This window comes from Myotis nattereri (genome assembly GCF_964212035.1).
Source record: "Myotis nattereri genome assembly, chromosome: 16".
NCBI lineage: Eukaryota > Metazoa > Chordata > Mammalia > Chiroptera > Vespertilionidae > Myotis > Myotis nattereri.
Window position 1 is genome coordinate 13,607,882 of NC_138091.1, and position 27,220 is coordinate 13,635,101.

The 27,220-nt window shown below is 46.5% G+C and overlaps 1 protein-coding gene across 1 annotated transcript in view; it reads right to left on the minus strand.

Annotated features, from left to right (window-relative positions):
* DNAH9 (dynein axonemal heavy chain 9) overlaps positions 1-24,836 on the minus strand; it is a gene marked incomplete at its 5' end in the record, with an annotated part of 338,080 nt that extends 313,244 nt beyond the window's left edge. The window contains 6 exons of the mRNA XM_081109536.1: positions 6,223-6,456; positions 8,330-8,541; positions 10,657-10,787; positions 11,862-12,020; positions 14,742-14,938; positions 24,423-24,836. Coding sequence (XP_080965662.1) covers positions 6,223-6,456; positions 8,330-8,541; positions 10,657-10,787; positions 11,862-12,020; positions 14,742-14,938; positions 24,423-24,836 — 1,347 coding nt within the window. The remainder of the gene's footprint in view (positions 1-6,222; positions 6,457-8,329; positions 8,542-10,656; positions 10,788-11,861; positions 12,021-14,741; positions 14,939-24,422) is intronic.
* Between the last annotated feature and the right edge of the window lie 2,384 nt (positions 24,837-27,220).

Consider the following 27,220-nt stretch of genomic DNA (forward strand, 5'->3'; position numbering starts at 1 on the left):
AGCAGCAACAGGCATGGGAAGTGGTGAGCATCTGACTTTCTCCACGTTGCCAGCATCTAGCAACCTTTTCGTGCTCACCTGTGCTCAGGCACGGCTGTCAGCAAGCAGCCGAAGTGGGAGAGGAGAGAAGAGGAAAGAACCAACCACGGGAAGAAAGGCCTGCCCCTGAAGCAGGGGTCTTGCCAGCAAAGATGGGGCAGGGGGGGCAGACTTCATTCTACAACACCTTCAACTTTATGCCCTGGGAGGAAAACAGAAATGAATGGGACTTAAATGAAATGGACTTGAATGTTAATTACATGTCAGTGCTATAGGAGAAGCATATTTGTGCTGTGGAATGTCACCTGGGTACCCATTTTTCACAATTCTGTGGATGTCAATTCCAATATTTAGGAAATATCCTCTAACCATTTTAAAAGACTGATGCATCGTGATATGTTTGATTGCATCAGAAAACTAGATTATAATTTTGTTACACTATTTTATTTCTCCAGAATACTTGAAGTATGATCTTGGATGGTCATGAAGGTATTTCATGACAGACATTAGATAAATATTTATTTAATCATTCTGTTTTCTAGAAAAACTCTGATCACCAAAAACAATGGACATTTACATTGCTTAATTTAACAAACACATGATAGGCAACACATTTATTTGGAATTCAGTTCAAAGTCTCAGACCTATTCTTACTTCCCTATTAAGAGAGCCCCCAATTTTCACTCTACCATTCCCCCCAATCTCTCTCCCCTCACCCTTCATAAACTTTCTTCAGAGTTTCCATCACCCTTTGGAATTATAATATGCTACTTGACATTATTATATTATATTACTTTTTTTATTTTGTGCATCTTTCGCAGTGAATTGTAAATGCCCAGAGGTACCTGTTATCTTCAGATGTTGAGAAATATTTGTTAAATGAATGAATATATGACTTTTGACCTTTGACTTCCCTACAGCCCCTCCAGGAGAAGGAGAATCTAAGAAATATGAACACAGAAGCAATTGAGAAAATTAGACAAGAAAGGAGAGTTACAAAGCAAGGCTGACCGGTGTCTTTAAATGCTCGCAGGGCCTTGATCAAGTGTGATGCAGAACCTGATGGTCCTGCTCTAGGGGCAGATCGAAGGCAAATGAGCACAAAGAGCAGATTTGTCCTCAACTAGCAAGTTGAACTTCTAAAATGTCTTATATTTTTCCTACAGAAAATGGCAATTTCATGTGGTTTCTCTCAATAAAACAAAACCATCTAATGCTTAGAAAAGTCCAACTATAGAATGGGCTGCTAAGAGAGGGATTGAGCTTTCCATCTTGTTGAATTTTAGACATTTGGTGTCAGAGGATTAGAGCAGGTTCCTGATCTGGCAGAAATTGTCTTGCAGTCATAGAAACATATTTATCACACTGACTGTGACTATATCTTTGATTAATAAAATATTTCAATTTAGCTCTTTTCACCATTTATTTAAAGGTCCCACCAGACAGATAAGAGGCAAGTTAAACAAATAAGAGGTTTAAATGATAATTTTTAACTACCCATTCTTTCATCGCAGTAGTAAACACATGAAGTTCGTTATGTCATATTCAGGCTGAAAGGGTCAAGTTCAGGGGAGAATATGCAGCACCAGGGGGAAAGCCCAGGACAGGGTCCAAAATGCTGGGTTCACATAGCCCTGGCCTGTCATTTAGTAGCCATGTAGCTACTAAAGCAAGACACAACTTTTCTAAGCCTCACTCCCTAACCTACATAAGCATTCCCCAATACCTAATTGGCCGTGGGGTTATGGAGTCATGTGGACTGTGCCCTGGTAGGACTTGAATGAAGGGTAGCCACTGTAATTAGTTATGGTCACCCTGATGTCGTAGCTCAGGTTGCTGGATAAGGGACGTATAATGGCTGGTGCACAGGTGCTCTCTCCAGGTAGCACACAGGGTCTGGACCAGGCTGCTAGCTGGGCCGACTGGGTCCTATTCTTGGGAAACCTGTGCACTTTGATGGAAGGTGGGAGAGGCCTCCAGTGGCTCTGGCCCTGAGGGGGAGAGCCACACTTGGGATAATGGCAGGCCTGACAGACACAAGCCCGTCCTTGAAGGAAAGGTCACCCCACCTATCTTAAAAGAAATGTCTTCAGAATTCATTAAGGAGGAGCACAAAGCAGACATTCACAGATGAAAGTCTCAAAAGGTCATTGGGGAAGAGGCTATTTTCTCTACCTGACGACAGCGGCCGCCCTTATGCAGCGAGTGGTCTCCTAGTGACCGCATGCTCGGGAGGGCTGAAAGGGAAGCCTGCCCAATTAGGCCTGCGAGGAGGCAGAGGGACCGGGTGCAGGAGGAGCAGGGAGGCGTGTATTAGGGCCGCTTACCACCTCTCCCTGCTAATCACCTGGCATGAAGCCCCAGCAGGAAGTCACTCTGCCTCCAGTAAATCGCAGCTTTGCAGACATGGCAGAATGGGAGAGATGAGGGCTCTCTCTAGCTCTTACTTCCTGCGCTGTGTGGAGGGGAGAGGCTGCAGCAGAAGCACAGGGCTCTGCAGCACCGACAGTCTTATGGCACAAACATGGGCTGTTTGGGGAGGTGCATGAGGGGGTGTGGATATGGTGTGTTTGGGGGCTAGGTGTGTGTTGTGTGTATTGTGTGTGTGCATGTTGCATATGTATATGCAGTGTATGTAAGTTGTATGATGTCAATGTGTATTATATGTGTGGTATTTGTGTGGAATGTGACTGTGCAGTGTCTGTACTGTGTGTGTGCCTGTGCTATGTGTCTACTGTGTGTGTACATGTGCTGTGTGTGCAGTATGTATGTGTGCAGTCCATGTATGTGCAGTGTGTGTTGTATGTGCAGTGTGTGTACTGTGTGTGCTGTGTCTACTGTATGTGTACATGTGCTGTGTGTGCAGTATGTATGTGTGCAATGTATGGATGTGCAGTGCGTGTGTTGCATGTGCAGTGTGTGTACTGTACATGTACACAGTGTGCAGGCATTTGGTGTGTGTTGTGTGAGCTGGGGCACCCAGCGGGACGACAGGGTGAGGGCAGGAGTTAAGAGGCAGCTGAAAGACTCTCTTTCCCTCTGATTTTTGGCTGTTTGTTCAAATTAGATTTTATGTACTTTTGGGGTTTCCTTAGTAAATCATAAAGTCCAATACGCCCCTTCCCTGGAATGTGAATTAGTTTTACCCGAATGACTTATTTAGAAGCACGGCCTGACAATCATGTGGTGAACACAGAGTGTGCAAAGACAGAAGGGAGTGGATATGGCAGAATAAAGCCACAGAATCACTGTGGACCCTCAAAATGTGGGGATGGAGAGAAGCAGAGTTCCAGGACCCCCTGGGAGATATCCACGTTGGATAAAAGGGCAATTCTTGGAAACATATGCCCGAGTACGAATCCCAGCAGAACCTCTCTGAGCGTGTGGCGATGGGCAATGCCTCACTGCGCTCCTGGGTTACTGGAGGGGTCCTGATACCTTGATCTTATGATTGTGAGGGTGCAGGCTCTGGCATGAGATAGGCTCTCAAAACATTTCTACTCTCCCTTTCCCTGCTCAGGGCTTAGCTCTCTAAGAGGTCAGCTCGGTCGTGGTGGTGAGGAGGAGGATGGTGGTATCCAGAGAATGCAATTATACTCCACATGCTGCAGGCTGCTGACAACGGCTCAGCAATACACACACACACACACACACACACACGCACACACACACACACACACCAGCTCAGCCCACCTTCATTTTAACAGGCACGCAGAGGAGAAGAGTCGATCTGCACAATGAAACTTTCTTGTGCAAAAAATAAGCAACACAAATCAGAGGGGGAAATGTGAGAGAACGATGGAGATTAAAACCAGTCCTTCACAGCATAACTCTGGATGTGAGCACGCAGATGTCATTTTATTAACTTAGCTTAGTGTATTTATTAATTGCAGCTACCCACGTCTCAGTGGCCAATACTGTATTAGAACAGCAAGATGAATACGGCTCGGTTCATGCTAATTCTTTCTGGAGAGCAGCAGATTAATCCCGTTTCAAACAGGCATCGATCACAGAGGTACACAGAATGTTAACTAAAGGGCTACATGAAATCTGCTTGGAGATGATCGATAGCCTGTGTCCCGCTGCACTGAGCTGAGTAGGAGGAGGTGGGGGAGCCAGAGGCCAAGGGGCTGGGGCTGAGCAAATGACTCAAAGATGAAAAAGAAAGAGGAGAGGAAATGCTACGACAGGGGGAAGGAGCAGCCACGGGAAATCATGGAAATTCAGGGTGAACAAGGAGCTAAAGGAAACACAAAAAGAGAGGGCTTGGAAAACAGAGAAGGGAAACAAGTGGAAAGGGAAGGGAGGGGGAAAAGAAAGGATAAAAGGAAAGCCGTAAAGAAAAGAAATAGTAGACTTTGCCGTAAGAGCAAAGAAGTAAACCAGAGCAAAGGACAGAAGAGCTGGGACTGGAGGGAGCAGGAAGACAGCATGGAGACATTCCGGTCATCCTCTGATTACAGGGGGCAACTGCCGTTCACCCACCTGCATCTGCGCCCTCGGTCCAGAAAGGACAAGCAGCCGAGAGCCGGCCATGTGAGGGCAGTGGCTCCCGGAGACTGTGGCCCTGGCTTGTGCCTTTACTGGACAGACCCGCAGACTCAGGCCCTAATGTCAGAACAGCCGTCTGTGTGCAGAGGCGCGGCGCTGGCATGCGTGCATCTGCCTGAGGCCCCAGCCACGCCATTCCCAGCTGTGCTCAGCTTCACCCCCAGGGCTGCGGCAGGGCCGGAGGTGTGCCAGGCGGTGAGGCAGTTACTCCACCTGGTCAGCCAGGCCTGGGGCAGGTGGGAGCTGGAGGTCTGTCACCTCAGCTAAACAACAGCAAAGGGACAGATATGGATGGTGAGAGGAACACTGTGAGGGAGGGGAGGGTGGCTGTGCATCAAAAGCTGTGATAGGAATGTTGCAGAAAAAGGAGGCATTTAGGATAAAGCGGGATATCGGTGACTTATACTCTCCATGGTCCCAATGAAGGATTTCAGGTGGGCCTTTCATAAGATCTAGCTTCTGGCTTTCTTGCTTAGACATTTTCTCTGTCTCTATGCTCTTCCTTCTCTTTCTCCCTCCCCGCCCACACCTCCGCCCTGTAAATTCCTAGTCCAGTTTCAAACTTTATTTCCTTTTCTTCTTACTACTTCCTCAGGCCCTGCCGCATTAGGGGTTCCTCTTTCTTGCTACCTTGGATATCCTCCATGAATCTACCTTCTCCTGTGCTACGGCTACTGATCTGAGGGCTTCTTACGGGCGAAACTGTATTTCAGTCATAATCGCATCCCTAGGGCCTGGCTCGATGCCTAGAGAACGGCAGTGTTGAATCAATGTTTTGGAAGTGAAATGAACAGATTCAATTTCATACTCTTATCCTCATAATCCCACAGTTTGTGCCACTCATCACAGCCTCTTCCCAACATATCCCCCCTCACCATCCCAAATCCCTGATAATCATAGCTGGAAACAGGACTTTAATTCTTTCTCAGTCTTTTTGTTTTTTTGGCTGTTGTTCCTAATCTTGAACTTGACCTTGGGTTTCTTAAATTTTAGAATAAGCATGTATTTCATTTTATTATGTCCACTGTCTTTTCCTCAAAGTTCAATTAGCAAATATAAGAGCTGTAAAGTGTTAAAAAGCCCTGTTAACCATATTAAATTCTGGGGATAAAAACTATCTCACCCTGGGCCTTAAACTAATATTCACATTAACTTTTAAAGAATTGGGCAAAGACACAGCTTTGGGCAAAAGTCACATTTCTTTTACACTGGGATTCACTAGTCATGCAGTTTCTGGAGCCACCCTGGGGGTGAAAGAGTGAAGGGCAAGTTCAAAGTAGTAGCTTTGTGGGAGTGGCCAGCTGCATCCAGTTCGGCTCACCTGCATTTTGCACATCGAACTTTTTAACAAAGTTTAAAGATTATGGGCAATTTGAAAATCAAATGAATTAGCTGACTGATTCCCTGGGCCTTCTTCCTAAATAAGTCTATGATTAGAGCTGCCTAAACTCCTAATAGAACCACTGCTACCTGGTGATCGATCCAAATGATCAATCCAAATATGTATTGAATCTTATTGTGGGTTCCTCCAACCAGAGGAAGGCTGGCCACCGTGCTGTGTTGGTCATTTTCCTATGCGCTTTCTGGATCCCCGCATGGAGGCGGGAGCCGGAGGTGGGTGGGCACACTCACCTGCACCACGAGCAGGCGTCTCAGGAAGCCATCCAATCGCACAAACACCAAAGAAGACTGGAAATCCCACGCCCTGACTTCCTGGCTCTCCTTGAAGTAAGTGTGGAGATCCTCCCTTCTGTCCTGAAACACTTGCTTGAAGAAGTTCAAGGTGTCCACAACCACTTGCAGTTTTCTCTGACTTTCTTCCACCTCGCTTTTCAGGAGGTCTTCTGGGCTGAGATAATCGGAGGCCTGGAACGCAAGCATCCGTGTCACGAAGCCTGGTTGCAAGTGTGGGACATCCCACAACTCTGCCAACTCCAACTCTGAACTGAACAATAGCCCAAGTACTTTTTAGAAGCACACTATAGGAAACATGTGACTCCGCCCTCAGTCCCACAGGTGGATTGGGACCGGGGTTCACGCCAAAGAGTCAGCGATTGGCTTAGGTACGGGCAAGTGACCAATCAGAGACAAGGGAACACCATGCGTCTTTCCTGGGGCCAGCTGGGGCTGGGCAGGTATTATTTCCCACCTGTTCTTTTGTGACTTTTTCTGACTTTCTATGGTGAGATAATTTGAGTGCAAGAATTCTCTGAACCATCATTATTTCCCTGTCTCTAATAGACTTGAACTTGGAAGGCTGTGAGGCTGAAGCTGTTGGACAGCGGTCTTCACCACAGGGGTTGGTGGGGTGGGGGGAGGCGGGCGGGGCAGAAATAAATGGGTCCTGATGACACCACTATGACCTTGTGGTAAGCCAGGGCTGAAGCCAGACTTACCTTGGGCTTTCAAGGTACATGAGCCAATATATTACCTTTTTTGGTGGGCTTTCCTCACACTTTCAACCAAAAGAGTCCTGGCTGACAAACATGGAGTGACGGAAAAGTGCTGGTCTAGGGATCAAGCAATATGTCTTTGGCCGGTGACCTTTGGTGACTTAGTTAAGTTCTTGGAGCTTTAGCCCACATCTTTAAATAATAATAATAATAATAATAATAATAATAATAATAATTTAATGAGGCTCTCCCTGCCTACCTCACAGAGTTCATCTGAAAATGACCAGGATCATAAAGGTCACAGCAATTTGGAACTTGCAATGTGCCTAATAGATGTTAGGTATTATTAGCTCCTTTTTTAAACCCATTCATTGTTTCCTCAGGGTCACAGCTCCTTAGAGGGAAATGAAACTAATTTTGGGGGAAGATCACCCACACCTCCTTAAGGCTTCCCATTCTAATCACTGACACACTCCTTGGGGCTTATGCTGGCCTGGTTGATGCTTCACAGGTCCCTAGAAAGGTAAAGCACACAGTTTGTGGTCTTAAAAGCTGCTTCTCTGTAGCTCACAGACACCATATTCTTAGCATGTGCAGGGCATGCTGTAAGCCATGCATGCTCACATCAGAGCCTCATAGTCATCCGCTACCCTTTGAGATGGTCCTCTAGTTACCACTGCACAAAGAGGAAAGTGAGAGACAGAGCAGACGATCAACTTGGCCAGGTACACACTGCTAACAAGTGGTGACACAGGGTTTGGCACGGAGATGTCTGGCACCAGAGATGGCATTTCTAACTGTTGGGCTTCACTGCTGACTTAATATCAGTCTGGTCCCAGCCTGGTGTGGCTCAGTGGATAGAGCACTGGCCTGGGGACTGAAGGATCCCCAGTTTGATTCTGGTCAAGGGCACATGTCTGGGTTGTGGGTTCTATCCCCAGTAGGGGGCGTGCAGGAAGCAGCCGGTCAATGATTCTCTCTCATCATTGATGTTTCTATCTCTCTCTCTCTCCCTCTCCTTTCCTCTCTGAAATCAATAAAAATATATTTTAAAAAATAAAGTGAAATAAATACCAGTCTGTGCGCACAGATCATTAGGAGGCTGAAGTTCACCACCCCTGCCCTTCAGCAGACCCCAGGCTTTGGGCAGAGGGAAAGGAAGATGGGGTTGTAGCACTACTGAAAATGTCGTTGTTGCTGGCTTGTGATTAGTAAAATAACTCGAGTGGGAGAACCCTGTGGGTCATAATTGTTTCCCTGCCCTGAAAAATGCCCATTGACTCTTCTCTGTGACTCCATGCCACCCAGCCGCAGGGAGAGTCCGTGGGGACCCTGGGGGGACCAACCTGCTGGATGAGAAGGTTGCAGACCTCCTGGAGCAGCACAGTGAGCCGCCCCGGGGAGCAGTAGGACTTGCACGTGGCCCAAATCAGACAGACCACGTGGAGCAGAGGCCGCAGCTGCGGCTTCACCTCTGGGAACTCCACGGCCTCGAGGGCTTCCAGGTGGCGGCGGAGCGGCATCAGGTGCGTGTGGATGTCCTTCGCCTCCACCAGAGCTGGAAGGAACGAGAGAGTTACCCTCCCTGCCTGGAGCTCAGAGCCACCAAGTTGGAGCCCTGGTGCCTGGGAAGAGAAGGATCTGAACTTCTTACACCAAGAGAGCTGGGAGAAGGCTGATGAGAGCTCCCTATTAGTCTATATTGTGCTTGTTATTTCCCCTCCATGAGACTGTTGCCTCCCGTTTTCCAAGGTTCTCCATTGTCCAATCAATTCCACTTCAGACAATCTTGTTCCCATACATTTCCCTATATTCTTTTGTCCTCCTTCTTTATTTGCTACTCTTGTCCAATTCATACCCACCAATTCAGAAATATTTCCTCTCCTCTCCTCTCTTCAGTCCATCAGTGAGCCAATGCAAACCCCTGATCTAATAGCAATAATACACATCAAATGCCTCTAAAATATTTTTATTTTTCAGAGATCCCACCAAAATTTCTGACCAAGTCTCCACCTAACTCCTCTAACCAAAAGCTCTTTCCTTCCATCATCCGAATTGAGTTATATATTTCAAGGATTTTTATTTTTATAGCAGTGTTTACTATAACTGCATTTTTTCTAATTTCCTTTCTTTGTCATTATATACTCTACTACAAATAACTTTTTGAAGCTGACATGGGGAACCAAACCTTTTATAACAAAGACTAATGTGAACGATCATAGTCTCTGAATCTATTAATGTGAAAAATATATTTAGAGCTCAAAATAACCAACTCATAAATATAACTTTACTGCACATTCTTTGATTTCAGAGCCCAAATTACAATCATTTGCATAGCTCCCTTATGATATTTCTCATGTCTGCGTATGACACTCAAATGTTTTCTGAGTTGACTTCCATTTTAACCTAAATAAAATCATATAAAATGAAAACTTCAAATCACTAACATATATGGAAAACTGCTATCACCAAGAACAGTTACCTCTAATACATTTTATATATGCCTGTCCATATATCTCCCACAATAATTGTTCATACCAATAGTGGTACACAAGCCCCTTTTGAGGGACACCTGTATCATTTGTATTGAACTTAAATTGGGAACAACAATTGATTCCTCTGGGACACAAATCTCTCAGTGAAGCAATCAGCTGAAGTGGTACCTGTTCCCAGGCAGCTCTATGTGCTGCAGGGCAGACTCCGGGGTAACATTTTAGGGCGCAGAGGGACCTCAAAGACTAGCTACTTTTGCCAGTTCTTCTCTGCTACAGGGCACGTCAGAAACTCCACCACTGGAACTTTCCCTCCTGGGGCTGAGCGGTTTCCAAACCCCACATCATGCGGAGAAGAAAGTGGGATGAGGGTTCCACCCTACATTACAGACACAGGACACACCCCTCTTTAACGGAGCAAATACGCCTTAATCAGTTCTATGTTTTGGACTTACAAAGAAAATTGTCTTTAGGGAAAGAGTGCTGGTAGAGAAAAAGATGTTTGAAAGTCACTGCTTGGATTCAGTGTAAATCACGTGAAACTGCGAATACCTTTCAAAGCACATTCTGACCTACAAGACTGAAGAGGTAGGAGGAGGTCTGGGAAGAGAAAGGAAAGAAGCAAAGTGCCCGGAAAAAATTTACCTGCTTCTAATTATAGACTTTGCTGGCTCTGCAATTTTGACAAGGGCCAATCTTGCCTGGTGCTCAGACGGCCAGGAAATTGCAGTCCCTCTGACAGTAGGAATGGAAAAAGCAGAATGGAGCCAGCAATGGAACAAAGACTTCTCAAGGGGCCAGGGCGAAGGGGCCTGAACCCCAGAGGTGAGAGATAACAACACTGCATTGTACAGTGTGGCACAGTCAGCAAAACCCTTCCATCTCTACTCCCTCATGGCAGCCCGAGACAGTGGGCAGGAAGTGTGTGCACGATATCACGGCACGCACTAAAGCCCAGGGGGGTTAGGTGTCGTTCCCCAGGTCACAGAGTGGTGGAAATACAAACAGCACAGGTCGCTGCTGTCCTGCTTCTAGATTTGGCATTGTCACACTAGGTTGTGTCAGGTTGAGGGTCGTAAGGACTTGAAGCTGCTGAAATCAGAGAGAGAAGATAGCTCGGCACTAAATAAAACATTCAATTCAAGGTAAACGCTTTCAGGAAAATACTTGCTGTGCCTCACCTGCTGCGACATCTCTGCACATGGCTTGGAAGGCTGGGAAGTAGCTGCTCTGAAGCTTGTCCAGGAGCCCCGCCATGCCCCTCACCTTTATCGTCCTTAGTTGATCATAAATGTATTCCAGGTCCTCAGACCTGCAACGCCACGGAGGAGGGGAGTCCAGGTGAGCAAGGGGAAACTCAGTCCCACTGTGACCACCCAACCCCAGACAGACAGAGAGCAGCGCTGCTCAGGGCGCTCCCCCAGAGGCTGGCTCCTGCCCAAGCAGCCAGGGCATCTGTTCCCAGGACAGCGAGGGCAAACGCCTGAGCAGGGAACATGGTTCAAAGGGGCAGCTCCGAGAAGCAACAGCAGGGGAACCTGCTGTGAACATCTGGTGGCTCCAGAGCTTGGCAGCTGGAGGTCATCAGCTCTTGCAGCGGAGGTTTGGGGGGGGGGGAGAGGTGTGTCAGAGTGAGGCTGCTGGAGAAGGGCCTGAGGCAGTTCAGCAGAGTGGTCAGAAATCATTTCTCCCAACAGAAACCAGGCGGGAGCATGGGACATCTCAGCATGGTGGCACCAACAGGGCACCATACCTGGTCATGTGATATGGACACTCCCCACTCAATAGGACAGGGACATCTGCTTCAAACATCTGTCTCCTTTTGAGTAAAAGATTAATCAGCACAATGATGAATAGGAACAAGGAAATGGAGAGGTAGAGCGGGAATCGGCAGGAGCAATAATTAGGTCTTTCGGGGACTCTGGAGCTGGCACACAGTGGACGATGGGCTTTCTAGGCCTGCTAACGATTGGCTGGGACCTACGAGAGGCTATTCTGCAGCCAACTGTCAAAACCCCTCTTTTTCTTCAGATTCTTAGAAAAAGTGTGTATATATAGCCTTGACTACCCAAGGAGAAAGGAGTACACAGGTAAAAATACACATAAAGGAGAGTTAATTTTACATGTGGTTGAAAAAACCTTTGAAGAAATGTCAGAAGGTATGCTGACTGCAGCTCACAAAAGAAGGGGTGACTATTGAACCCTAAGGAAAGGGTACATCTCCCAGAGCACAGAAAACCTGTATGACCCAAACGACACTGAGGTGTCTGCTCTAGGGGAGATGAGAAACACATGAAGGTGGGACCAGATTCCATGGCTGGCTCCCCCAGGTCATCATCCTCTGTAAGAAGTCTACCTGCTCGCCAAGGTTTGAGCATGTGCCTACCTGCTCTTCCAGAACTCCAACTCCACCCAGGGGGTGGGGTTTTCTCCTTGGAAGAGTGGCTGGGAAGACTCCTTGTTGAGGACCGCCTGCACCTGGCGACTCCACTGGATCACTGCAGACTCAATGGCATAGATGACGGACTTATCCATGGAATCCAAGCTGTGAAAGGCACAATAAATCTCCTGAAACATCGGAAATAACAAGGCGAGGTGGCCCGCAAACAAAATGCCAAATTTTTTAAAAACAGGTGGGGAATTCCATCTAGTCCAGGCATTCTTATCGCTTGTTGGACAATAGATTGATGGGTACTCAATTAGGAGCACACGTCCTCTCCCCAGACAAAACACTTATTTATGCATGCATGCATACACAATTATGCAAGACAGGGCCCACCAGCACTCCGAAGGCTAGTTTAAGAATTTTAAATTCTGTCATTACAGAAATACACTGGACAGAAAACATTCATATGACCACCCAACCCTTGCTTGAATCCCACTAATGTCAGTAGCCTCCCGACTTGACAAGCAGTGCATTCCTCAGTGATCAGTCCTCCCTGGGAGAAAGTGGGTCTCTACACTGAACACATCTACCTCCCTGTGATGTCCTCATTTTAGTCTTAGTTCTGACTTCTGCATCAAGAGGAAATAGGTTACTTCCTCCTCCACAAGGCAAACCATCAGTCATCTGAACACCAAAATTAACTTCACTTTGTCCTCACTTTCCCAGCAAAGAATGGGACTCCCAAGCATTCTGCTTCATATATCTTTTTTAGTAATCAAACCAGGAGTACTTTAGAAGGCATTAAAAATAAAAATATATATTTTGGTTTCCTTCTCACTAAGTCTTAAATGAAAACTGTTCATGCCAAGAACTTAAGACCCAAGTGACAAAGAAAGGGAGTATATCATTCACATTTTCATCCCAGAAAACCACCTTCACTTAATTTAATCAAATTCATATTTGCTGAGCATTGATAGTCACAAGTGATTACAGAAGGTATTAAAGGGGGAAGATACTCATCTTCCTGAAATATGACCCATCCTTTTGGGAAATTATCAAGTTTGAACAAAGGGAGATAAACTCAGTAATGATTATATACACATACACTGAATGTTATGTTCGAATACAAAAGGAACAGGAAAATGGTAATTTGTATTTTTATTATGAAAATGAAATATTTTTATTAAACTACAATAAGTTTTCAGGTTAACTGGGAAATTGCTTCAAATTGTATATGTAGCAAATTACTTCCAATAGCAAAAACTCATTATAAAGTACATTGCCATCTCTTGCATTATTCTTCAGATCAAACCATGGGCTCTACATACACAACAATGACAGTAATGCATTGGGAAACTCTGGCATTAGGGCCATCTGAGCTCATGCAGGAAGGTGCCTGTTGCCACAAACACATTAGTCTCAGGCACCTGTGGCCAGTTGGCATTTGGGGATTTGCCCATCTTCTTTGATCGAGGTCATCCAACTTGGAAGCTCTCATTATAAGCCCCACCCCCCGCCCTCCCGCCCGCCCCCAATCCTCCTGAAAGGCGCATGTCTAGTATCATGGGTATCAGCTTGCATTTTGATTCCTGGCCAATCCTCAATCTCAGGTCTCTCTTATGTGGTCGTAGTAGCTACCATCATTAAGCACTATTCTGTGCTCTGCGCTGTCCTAAGAGCTTTAGAGCCGCCATCTCACAAGAACTCTGAGTATGAGGCAGGTGCTGAGGTCATCTCCAGTCTACAAGTGGGAAAACTGAAGCTGGGAGAGATTGAATGATTGCTTCCAAGTGGTCTGGCCCATAGGTGGCAGAGCCTGTTTTAAAAACTAGGATCCAGAGCTTTGCGCTAAGTTCCATGTAACCTTGCCTCATAGCCATTGCCATTTTATGTCAGGCACTCAGAGACATGACAGTCATGGTTGTCCATCCATCCATCCATGTTGCTGTGCTGAACCAACAAAACATTTTAATATTAGAATCCAAAACATCAAAAAGATGACTTTCTTACTACTACCAACAATGGCTTAAAATGAAATTGTCATGGGTATTTTTATTTTAGTGAACCAGCAAATGAAATTCTCATCTGTGTTTGAGGAATTCCCTCCACCTTGTTAGGAGCCACCCTTCTCTCTCCCTCCCCACTCCCCCCGCCGGAACCCCCCCCCCAAAAAAAAAACAAAAAAAAACAACACACAAAACAAAAAAACACCAACAAATCCTGGGTAGGATATAACAAAATATAGCATTTAGATACACAGCCTGGCTTGAAAGAAGAAGGAAAATCCCCATGGGACAGAAGCAAAGAAAGCTTGCAGCTGGCATGGTACACGGAATAAATGAAAATGGCAGCTATAACTCCTTAAAGGGGACGAGGCCGGGGTTCTGATGCCATCCAGGCACAGGAGGCCTGGACTCCACACTCTAACAAAGCCAGATTTGTTTCTTTTGGAAAACATCCCCAGGACCTGAGGAAAGTCTCTGGCTGCTGGGGGAGGAGGGTCTGAGTTAGTTCTATGATGTCATGTGCTGGGTGAATGCTGGGAAGTGCGTGGCTCTCTCCCAGGCCGGACCTGGGCCCTTGCCAATGATGAGACACTGTCCCCATAAGCAAAATACTGACATCTCTGTGGCTGCTCTCAGCCCTGGAATGATTCTGGATGGAAAAGGGCCATGATGCTGCCATAGCTTTAAAAGACTTCAGGCTGAGGGACTGGGGCAAGGGCGGGAATCAGCATAAAACACACAGTCTGAGGATGTTGACAAACAGCAGAATAAGGAGCTGTGCAGAGTCAGGAACAGAAAAGTCATAAAGAAATCATTCAGATAACCCAGTATCTCCCGTATCTGAGGCCCATATGCCCAGGCTGATGGCACTTACACGGTCTCACCCTCAGAATCCACAAACTCCATGTTTTCTGAGCCTACGGGAAGAGGCAGCAAAGTTTTCCCCCTCACTTGCTCAAGGAGAACCATGAGGTCACACTGGAGGCTGTGGGCGTGTCTCTGGACGTCTTGACATACCACAGGGGGCCAGTCCAGGTGGTTCTTCCCATTGACCAAGATGGGGATCATGACCTGAAACAGAGGCACACAGGAAAGAAAGGCAGGCCTTCTACTTCTGAGGCCTTAGAGAAAGACTATTCTGAGAAAGGCCTAAAAAACGATATTCCCCTTTTGCAAGCCACTGTGCTGTAAGGCCTAATATTAAGAACTAACATTAGGTACTGCCTTGACACCTGATACAATCAGGAGAGCCTTGAACAGCCTATACCCCAAGTTTCCTTTCCTATTAGTCCTACATAAGGTCCACCGGTCTAACAGTCCTCCTTACCAAGGGGACCAGGGCTTCAGGTAGTGGGTTTCAGGTCTCTGCCAGCCAGCGGAATTATTCAAACAAGCCAACTGCATCCTCCCACCAGAGCCACTGGGAACCACGCACTCTTGATAGCACAAAGCTTGCCTCCCACAGCCCCTGGTTGCCGGAAGCCAATTCCAGCATGACAGCAGGGCTGAATATGGGAATGGCTGATGGCATTTCCCCAAACATGAATAGGATACATTAAATTGATTGTTTGCTGCCAGAGAGCTCAGGGCATCTTAATCTACATGTTATTGCCTCCTATTGGCCAAACACCTGAACAGCCGTAGGCTAATCTCATTCTGATAATGGACGCTGTATGCGGAAACCCTGACCCTTTGAAGTGTATATCTCTGCCACGCCTCAGGACAAATTGTGTTAATAAAAAGCATGGGGTCCTGAGAGGAGAACTTAGATCTTAGTTTCCTTTAAAAGTAGGCTCCTCTGACCCCCAAATGCCTTTCAAAATTATATTTAATTTCTGGACTCCTATTTAATCTACGCACAGCCTTCTCCAGATTCCAGAACCCTTCTAGATGCTGGAACAAGAACCCCGGCACCTGGTTGTTCACTCTGTTCCCAAGGGCAACCCCCATGTGGCCCTGTGTGGCAGGTGTCCTCCTCCTGTGAGCTGTGAGTGTAGGTGACTAATAAACTGCTGTCAGTCTCATTTGACCTGTCCCATCACCCTAGGGCAGGAGTCCCTACCTAATTAACAGGGTGAATAAGAGGTGATTAAAACAGTCACAAAGGCCAGAGGCAAAGCATAGGACAAATGCAGGTGAAGATGACCATCTGTCTCCGGTGGGTGAGGCGGCATCTTAAAAAGTACTAATAAAGCAAAGTTGAGCATTCCGAAGCTGTCTGGAGGGTGAACATTAGTTAATTTTTGACACCCCAAAATAGTTCCTCTTCTTTTGGTTCCCATCTGCAGACCCAGAGGTGAAGACTGTAAGTAAATCTGAACCAATGAGAGTCAGGCCGAGTCTCCTATCTGAACTTTGGAGGGAGAGAGCGTTCTCTTTTCTACGAGTGGCCATCAGGCTACCACGTGGAGCCTGTGGACAGGGTCAATCTGGAGAAGAGAGAGTTTACAGAAGGAGAAAGGCCAAGGCCTGTGACATCATTTGAGCTCCTGCTCTTGAACTTTTGGAACTAGTTTAAATGGAGTTTTCTATCACTAGCAACTTAAAAAGTTGTCATTAATACATCTCCCTAGGAAACTCAGTCAAACGCTCACTCTAATGGAAAGGGAAAGCTATAAAGAAAAACAGAAAATCCAGGAATGTGACTAGGAACTGTTAAGTAAATAATGAAGAGGAAACATGGACTTATGATTGGTTGGGTTCTCTATGTGACCAACAAGTCTGCGTGGCCATAAAACAGAACACATGGATCTAACATGTGGACTCTAAGGGGGTGATCCTTGCCTGGTCTGTCTGAAAGTAATCACTGAGCTGAGACATTATAGTCACAGGTGAACAGAGAGCTCCGAGGCATAAAATGTCACAAATTGAGCTCTTCTCACATTCATGTTGAGAAAGGACTCTTTGGACCTAGAGGAGAAAGGAGAAATAATAGAGGGGAGAGAATATAAACAAGAATTTTTCTAAGATCTCAAAGGCAGGGACTGTATCTTATTTGCCCTTTATATACACACAATCCCCCCTTGGATCTGGCATATAGGATGTTCAAAGAAAAACTGAATGTATGTCTGTCTCAAGAGAAAGTGGTAGATGGGTTTGGGTTGGACTTTGGAGGGCTTTGAGTGATAGGAAGATAATGAATGGGTACTTTCTATGAAATTTAAAGCAACTCATTCACTTATTCAATGAATATCTATGGAGCATCTACTATGTGTTAGTACTGTTTTAGGTGCTAGAAAGATATACCAGTGAACAAAACATGAAAAGATTATTGACCTCACAAAGTTTATATTCTAGTGGAGAAGTCACAATAAGTTCTGCATGGGGGGTGGTGGGGGCGAAGCAGGTGAGGAGGATCAGGGATGTGGGATGGAGGGGATGCAATTGCAAATGGAGAGATTGGTTCAGGCATCATTGAGAAGGTAGCATCTGAACAAAGACTGGAGATGAAAGTGCTATGTATATTCTTGGGGCAAGTATATTGTGGTTAGAAGGAACAGACAATGCAAAAGCCCTAAGGTGGGAGTGTGCCTGAAAGGATCAATGAGCAGCAGCGAGCAGTGCAGAAGCTGGAGCAAGGTAAGAAGAGTAGCGGGGTGTAAAGGGGGTCAAGTTACATGCAGCCCTGCCTGTAGAATTTTTATTTTTACTCTCAGAGAAATGGAAATCATTGAAGGGTTTTGAACAAAGGAGTAACATGATATTTTTTCATTAGGATCACTCCAGCTGCTATGTTGAGCCTAGAGGGCAAAAGTGGAAAAAGATCAGCAAGTTATTCCTATAATACAGAAGACAGTGGCTTGGCACAGGGGGGAGTGGAGGAATTAGTAAGAAGTGCTCTGATTCTAAACACATTTTGAAAGCTCAACCTATGTGATTTCTTAATGAATTTGTTGTGGGACTGGGAAAGGGGGAGAATAGCAGTGAGGATGACTCCAAAGCTTGGGACTTGAGCAACAAGAGGAATGGAGCCGCCATTAACCCATGTGGGGAAGAATAAGGTGGTGTAAGTTCTCAGGGGAAGTTTGGAATGTGTGCTTGGACACATTCGAATTTTATATATCTACTGGACTTCTCACTGGAGACACTGAGTAGCAGTTGGATATGGTAGTTGAGAGTTAAGAGGAGCAGAAAAGGCTGGAGGTAACAAGTTTGGAGGTGGCAGACACAGATGGTTTGTAAAACTCTAAAATTAAATGAGTACCCCAAAGGAATTGAGAAGAAAAGAGGCCCAAGGAATGAGCCCTAGGGATCTTCAATTTTCAAGAGTTGAAAGGAGAGGGGGTTATCTTCAGTGGAAACTGAGAAGGAATGGCCACGGCGACAGGAGGAAACCAGAGGACAAGGGTCCTAGAAGCAAGTGAAGAAAGTTCTTTCATCAAGAGAAGGTCATCATGAGCTGGGCCAAATCCTGCTCACAGGTCAAGCAGGAAAAGGACTGATAGATGCCCATTTAATCTAATCTAGTGGAGGTCATTGGTGAGCTTGATAAGCTCTTTACTTTCTCTCCTTAGCAGTATGAGGGTAAAAGCCTGATAAATGAGTATGAGATAAAACAGGAAAAGAATGAGACACAACAAGAATACTCATATTCTAGACCAGGGGTGGGCAAACTTTTTGACTCGAGGGCCACAATGGGTTCTTAAACTGGACCGGAGGGCCGGAACAAAAGCATGGATGGAGTATTTGTGTGAACTAATATAAATTCAAAGTAAACATCATTACATAAAAGGGTACGGTCTTTTTTTTCAATAGTTTTATTCATTTCAAACGGGCCGGATCCGGCACGCAGGCCGTAGTTTGCCCACGGCTGTTCTAGACATTTTGCTATGTAGGGGGTCATAGAAATGGGACGGTAGGTAGTGGGAGGAATGAGGATTTTGTTTGTTGAGAATTATCTAGTGGAGAGGGAAAAATAAGAATACAGGAGACAGGAGAATTGTTGGTGCTACCTCCTCAAGATGAGAGTGGATGGGGTTCAGAGCAAAAGTGGCAGTTTTAGTTTTAAGGTTGGCAAAGGCTGGCAGCAGACAGTCCATCTGCAGCAATGGAAGGCATGGCAGGGTATATGAATACAGACATATGAGGTAGATATGAGTTTGTGGAAATTTTTATTTTATTGTTTTCCATATTTTTAAACCAAGAAAGAAGCAAGAGCATCACAGAGTGAGGTTGAGAGAAGAGCTTTTGGACACTTGAGGGGGGGAAAAAAGAAAGTGTGCAATAGTGATTAGAAGAGCAAGAAAGTAATTGGAATAGACGTGTGGGGTGTCTGCTGGGGAGCATAAAAGTTGACTAGAGATCCCAGGTCCTGAGTTTAAAGTGGACGCTGTTGGTTTTTCACAAGCCCCATTCAGCTTTATGGGTACTGGGGTGGAGTAGGTGGAGTTGGATTTCATCAGGATTGTCATTTTGCCACACCAGTGCAACAGAGCAAGGCAGAGGCTAGTCGGGAGTTTATGCAAGAGAATGATGAGAATGATGGAGCCCAGCACTCAAGCTAGGTCAGGGGGCAAAGAGCACGGGTGTGGGTGAAGGGCAGTGGGAAGGCGGGAGGATCAATGGGTTGGAGGTGCTGGAAGGTCATGGGCTTGTAGTAGTGGGAAATAGGGGGGGAGTGAGCTGAAAAGACGGGAGCAGTGGTCAGAGAGGCGATGGTTATTGGTAATGCAAGGTCTTGGGAAGAGATGGTTAAGACAGGGCAGGGATAAGATCACTGGATGAGAAAGTTCAAGGAGGCCAGGTTATTGAAAGGATCATTCATGTGTCTGTTGAAATAGCCACATGTTAACACAGGAGTAACCTTGGCTCCCCAAGTCACCAGGAACTGGGAGCCCAATCCTGAAGAAGTGAGGGCAGTGCCATCAATACATCATGCTGCAATGAGGACAGAGGGTGCCTTCATCTGATGGCATGAAATCCGAACTGGAGGCTTTCAACATGAGTCTGGAAGCAGCAAGGGGAAAGCAGAACACACAGCCCATCTCCAGGCTCAGAGGCAGAGGGCTGAGCGGGGAGTACAGCTGAGTACCCTGACGAGAACTGGATTTAGACAGAGCAAGGTGGCAAGGATCGGGCAGAAAAGTGTGGAAGCTTTCAAGTGGGATGCAGTGTCAATAATTCATGTCCTGTATGGATTACACTGCTCCAGGTGTCCTAATATAGTATTTCTAAATTTCATAACAACCCTACAAGGTAGTTTGACCCTGACAGAGGTGAGCTAACCTGCTCACATCACGCTGATGAATTTGACAGAACCAGAGTTGTGCTCTGTTTTTAATGTATCAGTATCTTTTATATTTATTCCTTCTATTTAGTTATATCCCTCTAGGTTGAAATACCCAAAACAGAAAATTCTATTAAGAGGAAAAGCATTTAGCTGAATAATAGAACATATTATTATAACATTTCCCCAATACTGTTCATCCTATTTTTACCTTAGTACCCTTTTTTTAAAAATAAATTTTATTTTTCAATTATAGTTTATATTCAATATAATTGTGTATGAGTTTCAGGTATAAAGCATAGTGGTTATACAATCATATATAAAGCAATCCCCCCAATATTTATAGTACCCACATGGCACCTCTATAGTTATTACAATACTAGTGGCCCGGTGCATGAAATTCATGTACATTAAAAGAGGATTAATTAGAGGAAATATTTTAATATTGATATTTGCCCTTTCTCTATAATATAAGTGTCAGAGATGAAAGAAAATTAGTAAAATGTATGTGAAAATCTTCCTCCTGTCAGAGTCCGGGGCGCGCCGCAGGACCCAGAGTCAAGTCCTCACCTACCCATGGCGCTTCAAAATTGCACGAGACCCAGCCCCAGCCAGCCCCAACCCTATTGGGCGAGATCCAGACCTGGCTAGCCCCACCCTTGTCAAGCCCTACCGGGCCGGGGGTGCAGCCTCAGATCCCCCAATGCACCCTCAGGTCTCCTGGCCCCGAAGCTGGGGTGAGGGGCACAGCCTGAGGTCCCTTGGCCTAGTGCCAGGGTGGGCAGTGCAGCCTGAGATACCCCGGCCCAGCACCGGTGCAGGGGGCGTGCTTTGAGGTCCCCCGTCAAGCCCTGCTGTGTGGGGGGGGTGCAGCCTTAGGTCCCCTGCCCCAGTCCAGTGCCACACAACCTCAGGTCCCTGCTGATTGCTCATTAAGACTCATTATGGAAACTCGGCCTCCACTGTGGGTGCAGCCATCTTGTGTTACAGAAACCCTGCCTCTGCTGTGGGCACCGCCATCTTTGTGACAGTGTGACAGTCAATTTGCATTTTCCCTTTCTATTAGATAGGATTATTGACTATATTTCCTATGCTGTACTTTACATCCCCATGCCTACTTTGTGACTACCAGTTTTTCTTCTTAATCCCGTCATCTTTTCCCCCAGCTCACTCCTCCTCTGGCAACCATCAGTCTGTTCTCTGTATCTATGAGTCTGTTTCAGTTTTGCTTGTGACAGAGCCAGCATTCAAACCCAGGTCCATCACACTGCAAACCCCATGCTCTCTCTACAAACACAGACCTTTAAAACAGCATCCCAGTTTCAGAGCTCTAGATACATAAGCGGGCAGCAGGGAATAAAATGACTGGGAGAAGGACTTTCTCCTCTGGTCAACATCACCCCTCATGCCCCCCTCCCCCCCCCCCCACCTACTTACCCCTTCCCTCACACAGCATGGGAGACTCTGTCAGCCAGGTGGGACCTTTTGGTTTAGTGACGCAGAGTGGAGAGGTGGAAGGACGAGGGGATCCACAGGTAGAGAGGAGAGTAGGGAGGGGAAGGACAGGGCTTCAGGGATGGGGTGAGCAGAGTTCTGAGCTGGCTCGGGATCAATTTCAGGGTGCATAAAAGAAGGTGGGAGAAGAGTGGTTGAATGGCCTAAGAATTGCTGTTAGAAGTTTTGGAAAATAAAAGTAAATGCCTGGAGGTATTTTAAAAATAATTTTATTTACAGTTTTCCATAAATAACACATTTACATGATGCAAATTTTAAAAGGTCAAAAGCTTTTACAGTGGAAAGTAAGTCTTCTACCTACTCCGGTACCTCAGCTACCACGTTCCCCTGGTGGATTACTCTGTTAACGAGTGTCCTTCCTTCCTTCTCTACCTCCCTCTTTTCCCCTCCTTCTCCTTATCTCCCTTCTACTGCCTCTATTCTCCATCTCCCTCTCTCCTTCCTTCCTTTCTCTTTTTTATCAGAAATGGTAGCTTACTATACATAAAATTCTGCACCTTTAAAAATTATCTTAAATTGCAGCATTATCCACAACAGCCAAGCAGTAAAAGAAACCTAAATGCCCATGCATAGATGAATTGATAAAGAAAATGCGGTATATACATACAATGGAATACTATTCAGCCTTAAAAAGGGAGGAAATTCTGTCATGGGCTAACACATGGATAAACATTGAGGACATTATATGAAGTGAAACAGCCAGTCACAAAAAGACAAATAGTGCCATATTCCACGTCTATGCGATATCTAAAGTAGTCAAACTCATAGACCACTTTACGTGGTCAAATTCTAGACCACAAAGCAGAATGGTGGTTGCCAGGGTTTGTGGGGAGGAAAGGGCAGAGGGTTGTTATAGAGCAGTGATGGCAAACCTTCTGAGCTCAGCATGTCAGCATTTTGAAAAACCCTAACTTAACTCTGGTGCCGTGTCACATATAGAAATGTTTTGATATTTGCAACCATAGTAAAACAAAGACTTATATTTTTGATATTTATTTTATATATTTAAATGCCATTTAACAAAGAAAAATCAACCAAAAAAATGAGTTCGCGTGTCACCTCTGACACGCGTGTCATAGGTTCGCCATCACTGTTACAGAGTTTCAGTCATGGAGGATGGGGGGTTTCTGGGGATTTGTTGCACAATAATGTGTATGAGTTGACAGTATCATACTCTACACTAGAAGCTGTTGGGAGAGTGAATTGTATTTATGTGTTTATCTTAAGGACTGTTTCATATCAGTCATTCCTTTGAATTACGGATGGACCTCACTTCATTCATCCAGTGGCCTACTAACGAACACTCAGTTTGTTTCTAATCTCTTTCCAACGCATCAGTGAAAATCCTTGGACATCTGAGGTTTGAATTACTTTAACATGACTTTTGCTTGCTGGACTGCATTTCCTTGGCCATGACAAAGCTGAGATGGGACTGCTGCCCCCCACACACTTCAGGTATAGCTCCACCTCTGAATCCTTGTTCAGTCGCTCCCCATGCCTGCGAGTTACCTTGCTCTCTATTTTTCCTAATTCTTCTCCTTTGTTCGGGAGCCAGTTCAACCCTTGAGGCTAAGCATGGCGCTCACAACACACGGGTAACTCTCCTCTGAACCCAGGACGCTGCTACCATCATCACTCACGAGGGGATTCCATCCAAGCTTGGACTTCTGCAGGCATGGTGTTCAACAGGGCAGAGCAGTAAAACCATTCCAGCTGTTAAATGCTGGATTACTTCCATCTCTACCGAGAAACCTAGCTTTCCTCCTGTCGCCCCAGACCCTGCTCACAGGTTCTCTTCTCCCCACAGCCTTCTCATAAGGCAACTACAGGGCCAGCACCTGACTTAGCAGGGAGCCTCCAGGACTCGCTTGGTGGCATTGGGGCCAATGTGCCTCCGTCCTAGTCAGACTCGTTTTAAGTACTTTAGATATAGGATTAATTTCACGGGTGAGGTCTTGTCTTTATTTCTTTGGTACTCCTCATAGCACCTATCACGTGAAACATTATTTAGCCAGTACTCTGTAAATACTTATTTCATGATCTGCAGTAACCGAGCATCGAGCCTCCAGAAGCACACACATTCTGTTTACAGGGAAGTGTGCTCCCATTCCAGAACCGTCTAGAACCCCAAGAGTCTTTCCTGAGCGCCCTTCCATCTGCTGCGATCTCCAGGCTTCCCTTGTGGTGCCGCCAAGCATCCCACATCTCCCCATCTTCCTCCCTGAGCCCCAGGTACACCCCTCCAAATGCTTGCTGGACATCCCAACTTTGGTGACCCAATCTGTCGGGGCACAGGGCTGGCTGATTTTGGCTTATGGTTGGTAGTCTAATAAATGAGATAAAAATCAAAACCCAACCACCACTCTCTTTTAACTCTTCCCCAGAAGTAAACACCGTTTACAGCCCCACTGAGCCAAAGAAATGCCCCCTCGTCCACCACTTCCGGTCTCCCCCAGTGCCAGTTTACAGGAGATTAAGATATGGAGCCTTAAAAAGGGGCCAGGCCCAGCAACTCTTCACTCTGACGCCCCTTGCCTTGGCTTGACCCCTGCCCAGGACAGCACCTAGTGGTCGTCCTCTCAGTCTCACTCCGACCTGGCCCTTCTCAGACTTACCCAGCTCGCCTCTCAGATGACACCCCCGGGTCTGAGTTCCCACCCATCCTCGCCCCCACCCATCCCCTTTTCCAGATTGCAACTCTGCAGGAGTCCAGGCTCTCCATGGCCCCGCCCCGCCGGCCCCGGCTCCGCCCATGGGCCCTCCGCCCCGCCCCCTCCCAGGCCGCAGCCCTCGCAGGGTCACCACCACCCTCACCTCGGAGAACAGCGCGGCCAGGTGCTCCAGAGGCGCGGCGGGCACGTCCCCGCAAAGCACTGCGCCGCGGAGGCTGTGGGGCCCCGGCGGCTCGGCCCTGGTGCGCAGGAAAAAAAGCCCCTTGGCGCGAGGCGGGCCGGACTCGGGTCCCGCGTCCAGCCCCGGACACAGCGCCAGGCCCCCGGGCCCGGGCCGCACCACCAGCAGCGGCCGCGGCCCCTCGGCAGCATCGCGGCCCAGTAAGGCGTGGAGCAGACGCTCCGCCTCGGCCGTGCCCGCGCAGCGCTCCCAGGCCCCGGCAGCCGGCCGCAGGCTCCGGGCCACGCAGGCCCCCAGGAGTCGCAGTCGCGGGTCCACGCCGGGTTCCAGGTCCGCGTTCTCGGACGGCGCAGCCGGTTCCGCCGCGCTCGGCATCCCGCGCTAACTCAGGCTGCGGCGGTTTCCCTGGCGACGGGGACGCGGCCGGGACTCCCTCCTCTGCTCCCCTCCTATTGGGCTCCTGGCTCCTGGCCCCGCCCCTTTCAGTCTAATAAGGTAGGAGAGGGGGAAGGGGTGGGATCGCGTCGCTGTTGCTAAGAGACCGGCCGATGCTCCTATGCAGTGTTTGGTCTTTTGGATTGTAGGTGCTCCTGGGTGACTGTCTTGGTCAATGGTTTATTGATGAGGTGCGTGGGGGAGAGGTCAAGGATATAAATGCTGTTAAAAATCCTGCTTAAGGTCAGATTAAATTCTTTAGAGGTCTCCAGACACCGAAAATATTATTGTTTTCCAATCTATTTCCTAAATGTTTAATTCAAACTTTCAAACAATGTCAAATCATAAAAACGATGTAAGGGAATTCAATGAAGTTTTTATTTCTTTAGAACAGTGCTTGTATGGCTATTGAACATTTAAAATGTACTGGATTTTTAATTGTATTTAATTGTAATTTCTATCAGTAGCTATCGCATTGAACAGCTCAGCATCAGCATTTTAATATAAGCTGTAAAAATGATATATTCTTAGCTTCCCGCTTTGTCCAGGCTTCAAGTGTGTGTTTAAACTGACAAAGGTGGACTCAAACTCTGAGGTCACTGATTTCCATGAGTATGGCCCCATCAGTTCTCAGCAAAGCACCCTTAAATATGTAGGATGTTCGGAGCCTCCCCATCCTGCCTGGATGTCTGGGTCTTGTCTTCTAAAGGGGATACTCTGAAGCACCTTTCCTGACCTCAGAAGTTAGTATTCGCCACCTGCTGAGTCCTTCTCATCAGAATGTAGATAGCTTAGCCCTTTACCTGCAGGTAAGGTGTGAATGGGACAAGGAAAGGGACAACGGAGGCAGCATGAGGCCTGCAGGTCTGAAATAAGCTCCCCTCTGCCCTTCCACCCTGCTTTTCGTCACCAATCAGAGACTGCAGAGTTTCTGGGCAAAAGGAACATGTATAATGGGCTTCAAAGGAATAGTAACAGAATAAGCACTTCCCAAAAGCAGCTCAGCTAACAAGAGCCCCTCAGGGAAAGCTAGTAGCTAGAAGATAAAATGATGGATTTCCTAATAACTGGGACACCAGAGGTATAATGATGAAAATATCCACATTAGAAAATGAATTCCTATGTTTATAAAGAGAGTTTTATCATTGCTCGATTAAACAGTAGGCAGTCCAGCTATGAGTAAAGGGAAAAAGCAAAGGCACTAAAACAACTTCTAAGATGGCTTTGATAACCGTCCTATTAAAAAAAGAATAAGGAAAAAATAGAAATGTCGGGGGCTTCTTACATATATACTTTTCTAGAGATTTTACTTGTCACATAGGCAGGCACCGTTGCTGTTTTAATGCTTAGAGCCTCCAAATGTGTCACTCCTGCTCATGTTTTGTATATTGAGTGAATTCAGGGTCATTAGGTTCCTGCAAACCCTTCAAATAAAGTTTCTGCCACCGCTACCATGGCCTATTTTGCCCTTCATTCTCTTTGTTCCTTTGCTCCAATTTACATAAAAATAGACACCCAGGCACCTGTGAAGATTACTTGAAAATGTCTGTGTGAGTGAAGGCTCCCGAACACTGGCAGTCCAGCTTTTGCTTTTTTCCCTCCAACATCACACCTTAATGTCCTTTTTAGGAGAGATTTGGTGATTGGGGAGAGGTGGGGAGCATGTATATGGTGGGAATTATTGAAAACAATTGACATTGTCTTTATACTGTATAATTATGGTTAAAAAAATGAAGTAAGAAAGTGTATGAATTATCTATTGTGTAACAAATTATCCCCAAAGTTAGCAACTTAAAATAGCAATAGACATTTATTATCTCACACTAGAGGCCTGATGCACAAATTTGTGCACTAGTGGGTCCCTTGGTCTGGCCTGTGGGATTGGGCCGAAACTGACTCTCTGACATCCCCCTGAGGGGTCCCGGATTTCGAGAGGGTGCAGGCCAGGCCAAGGGACTCCACTGGTACACGATCAGGGCCGAGGAGGGACACGGGAGCTTAGCCAGCTGGGGAGGGACCACGGGATGGCTCCAGGGCATGTCCTGCCCATCTTGCTCAGTCCTGATCAGCCAGACCCCAACAGCAAGCTAACCTACTGGTTGGAGCATCTGTCCTCTGGTGGTCAGTGCACGTCATACTGACTGGTCAACCGGTTGACTGTCTTCCCCCTGGTGGTCAGTGCATGCCATAGCAAGCAGTTGAGCGGCCTTAGCATATCATTAGCATATTATGCTTTGATTGGTTGAATGGCCAACCAGTCGACCGGACACTTAGCATATTAGACTTTTATTATATAGGATAGTTTATAGTGGGTCAGAAATTTA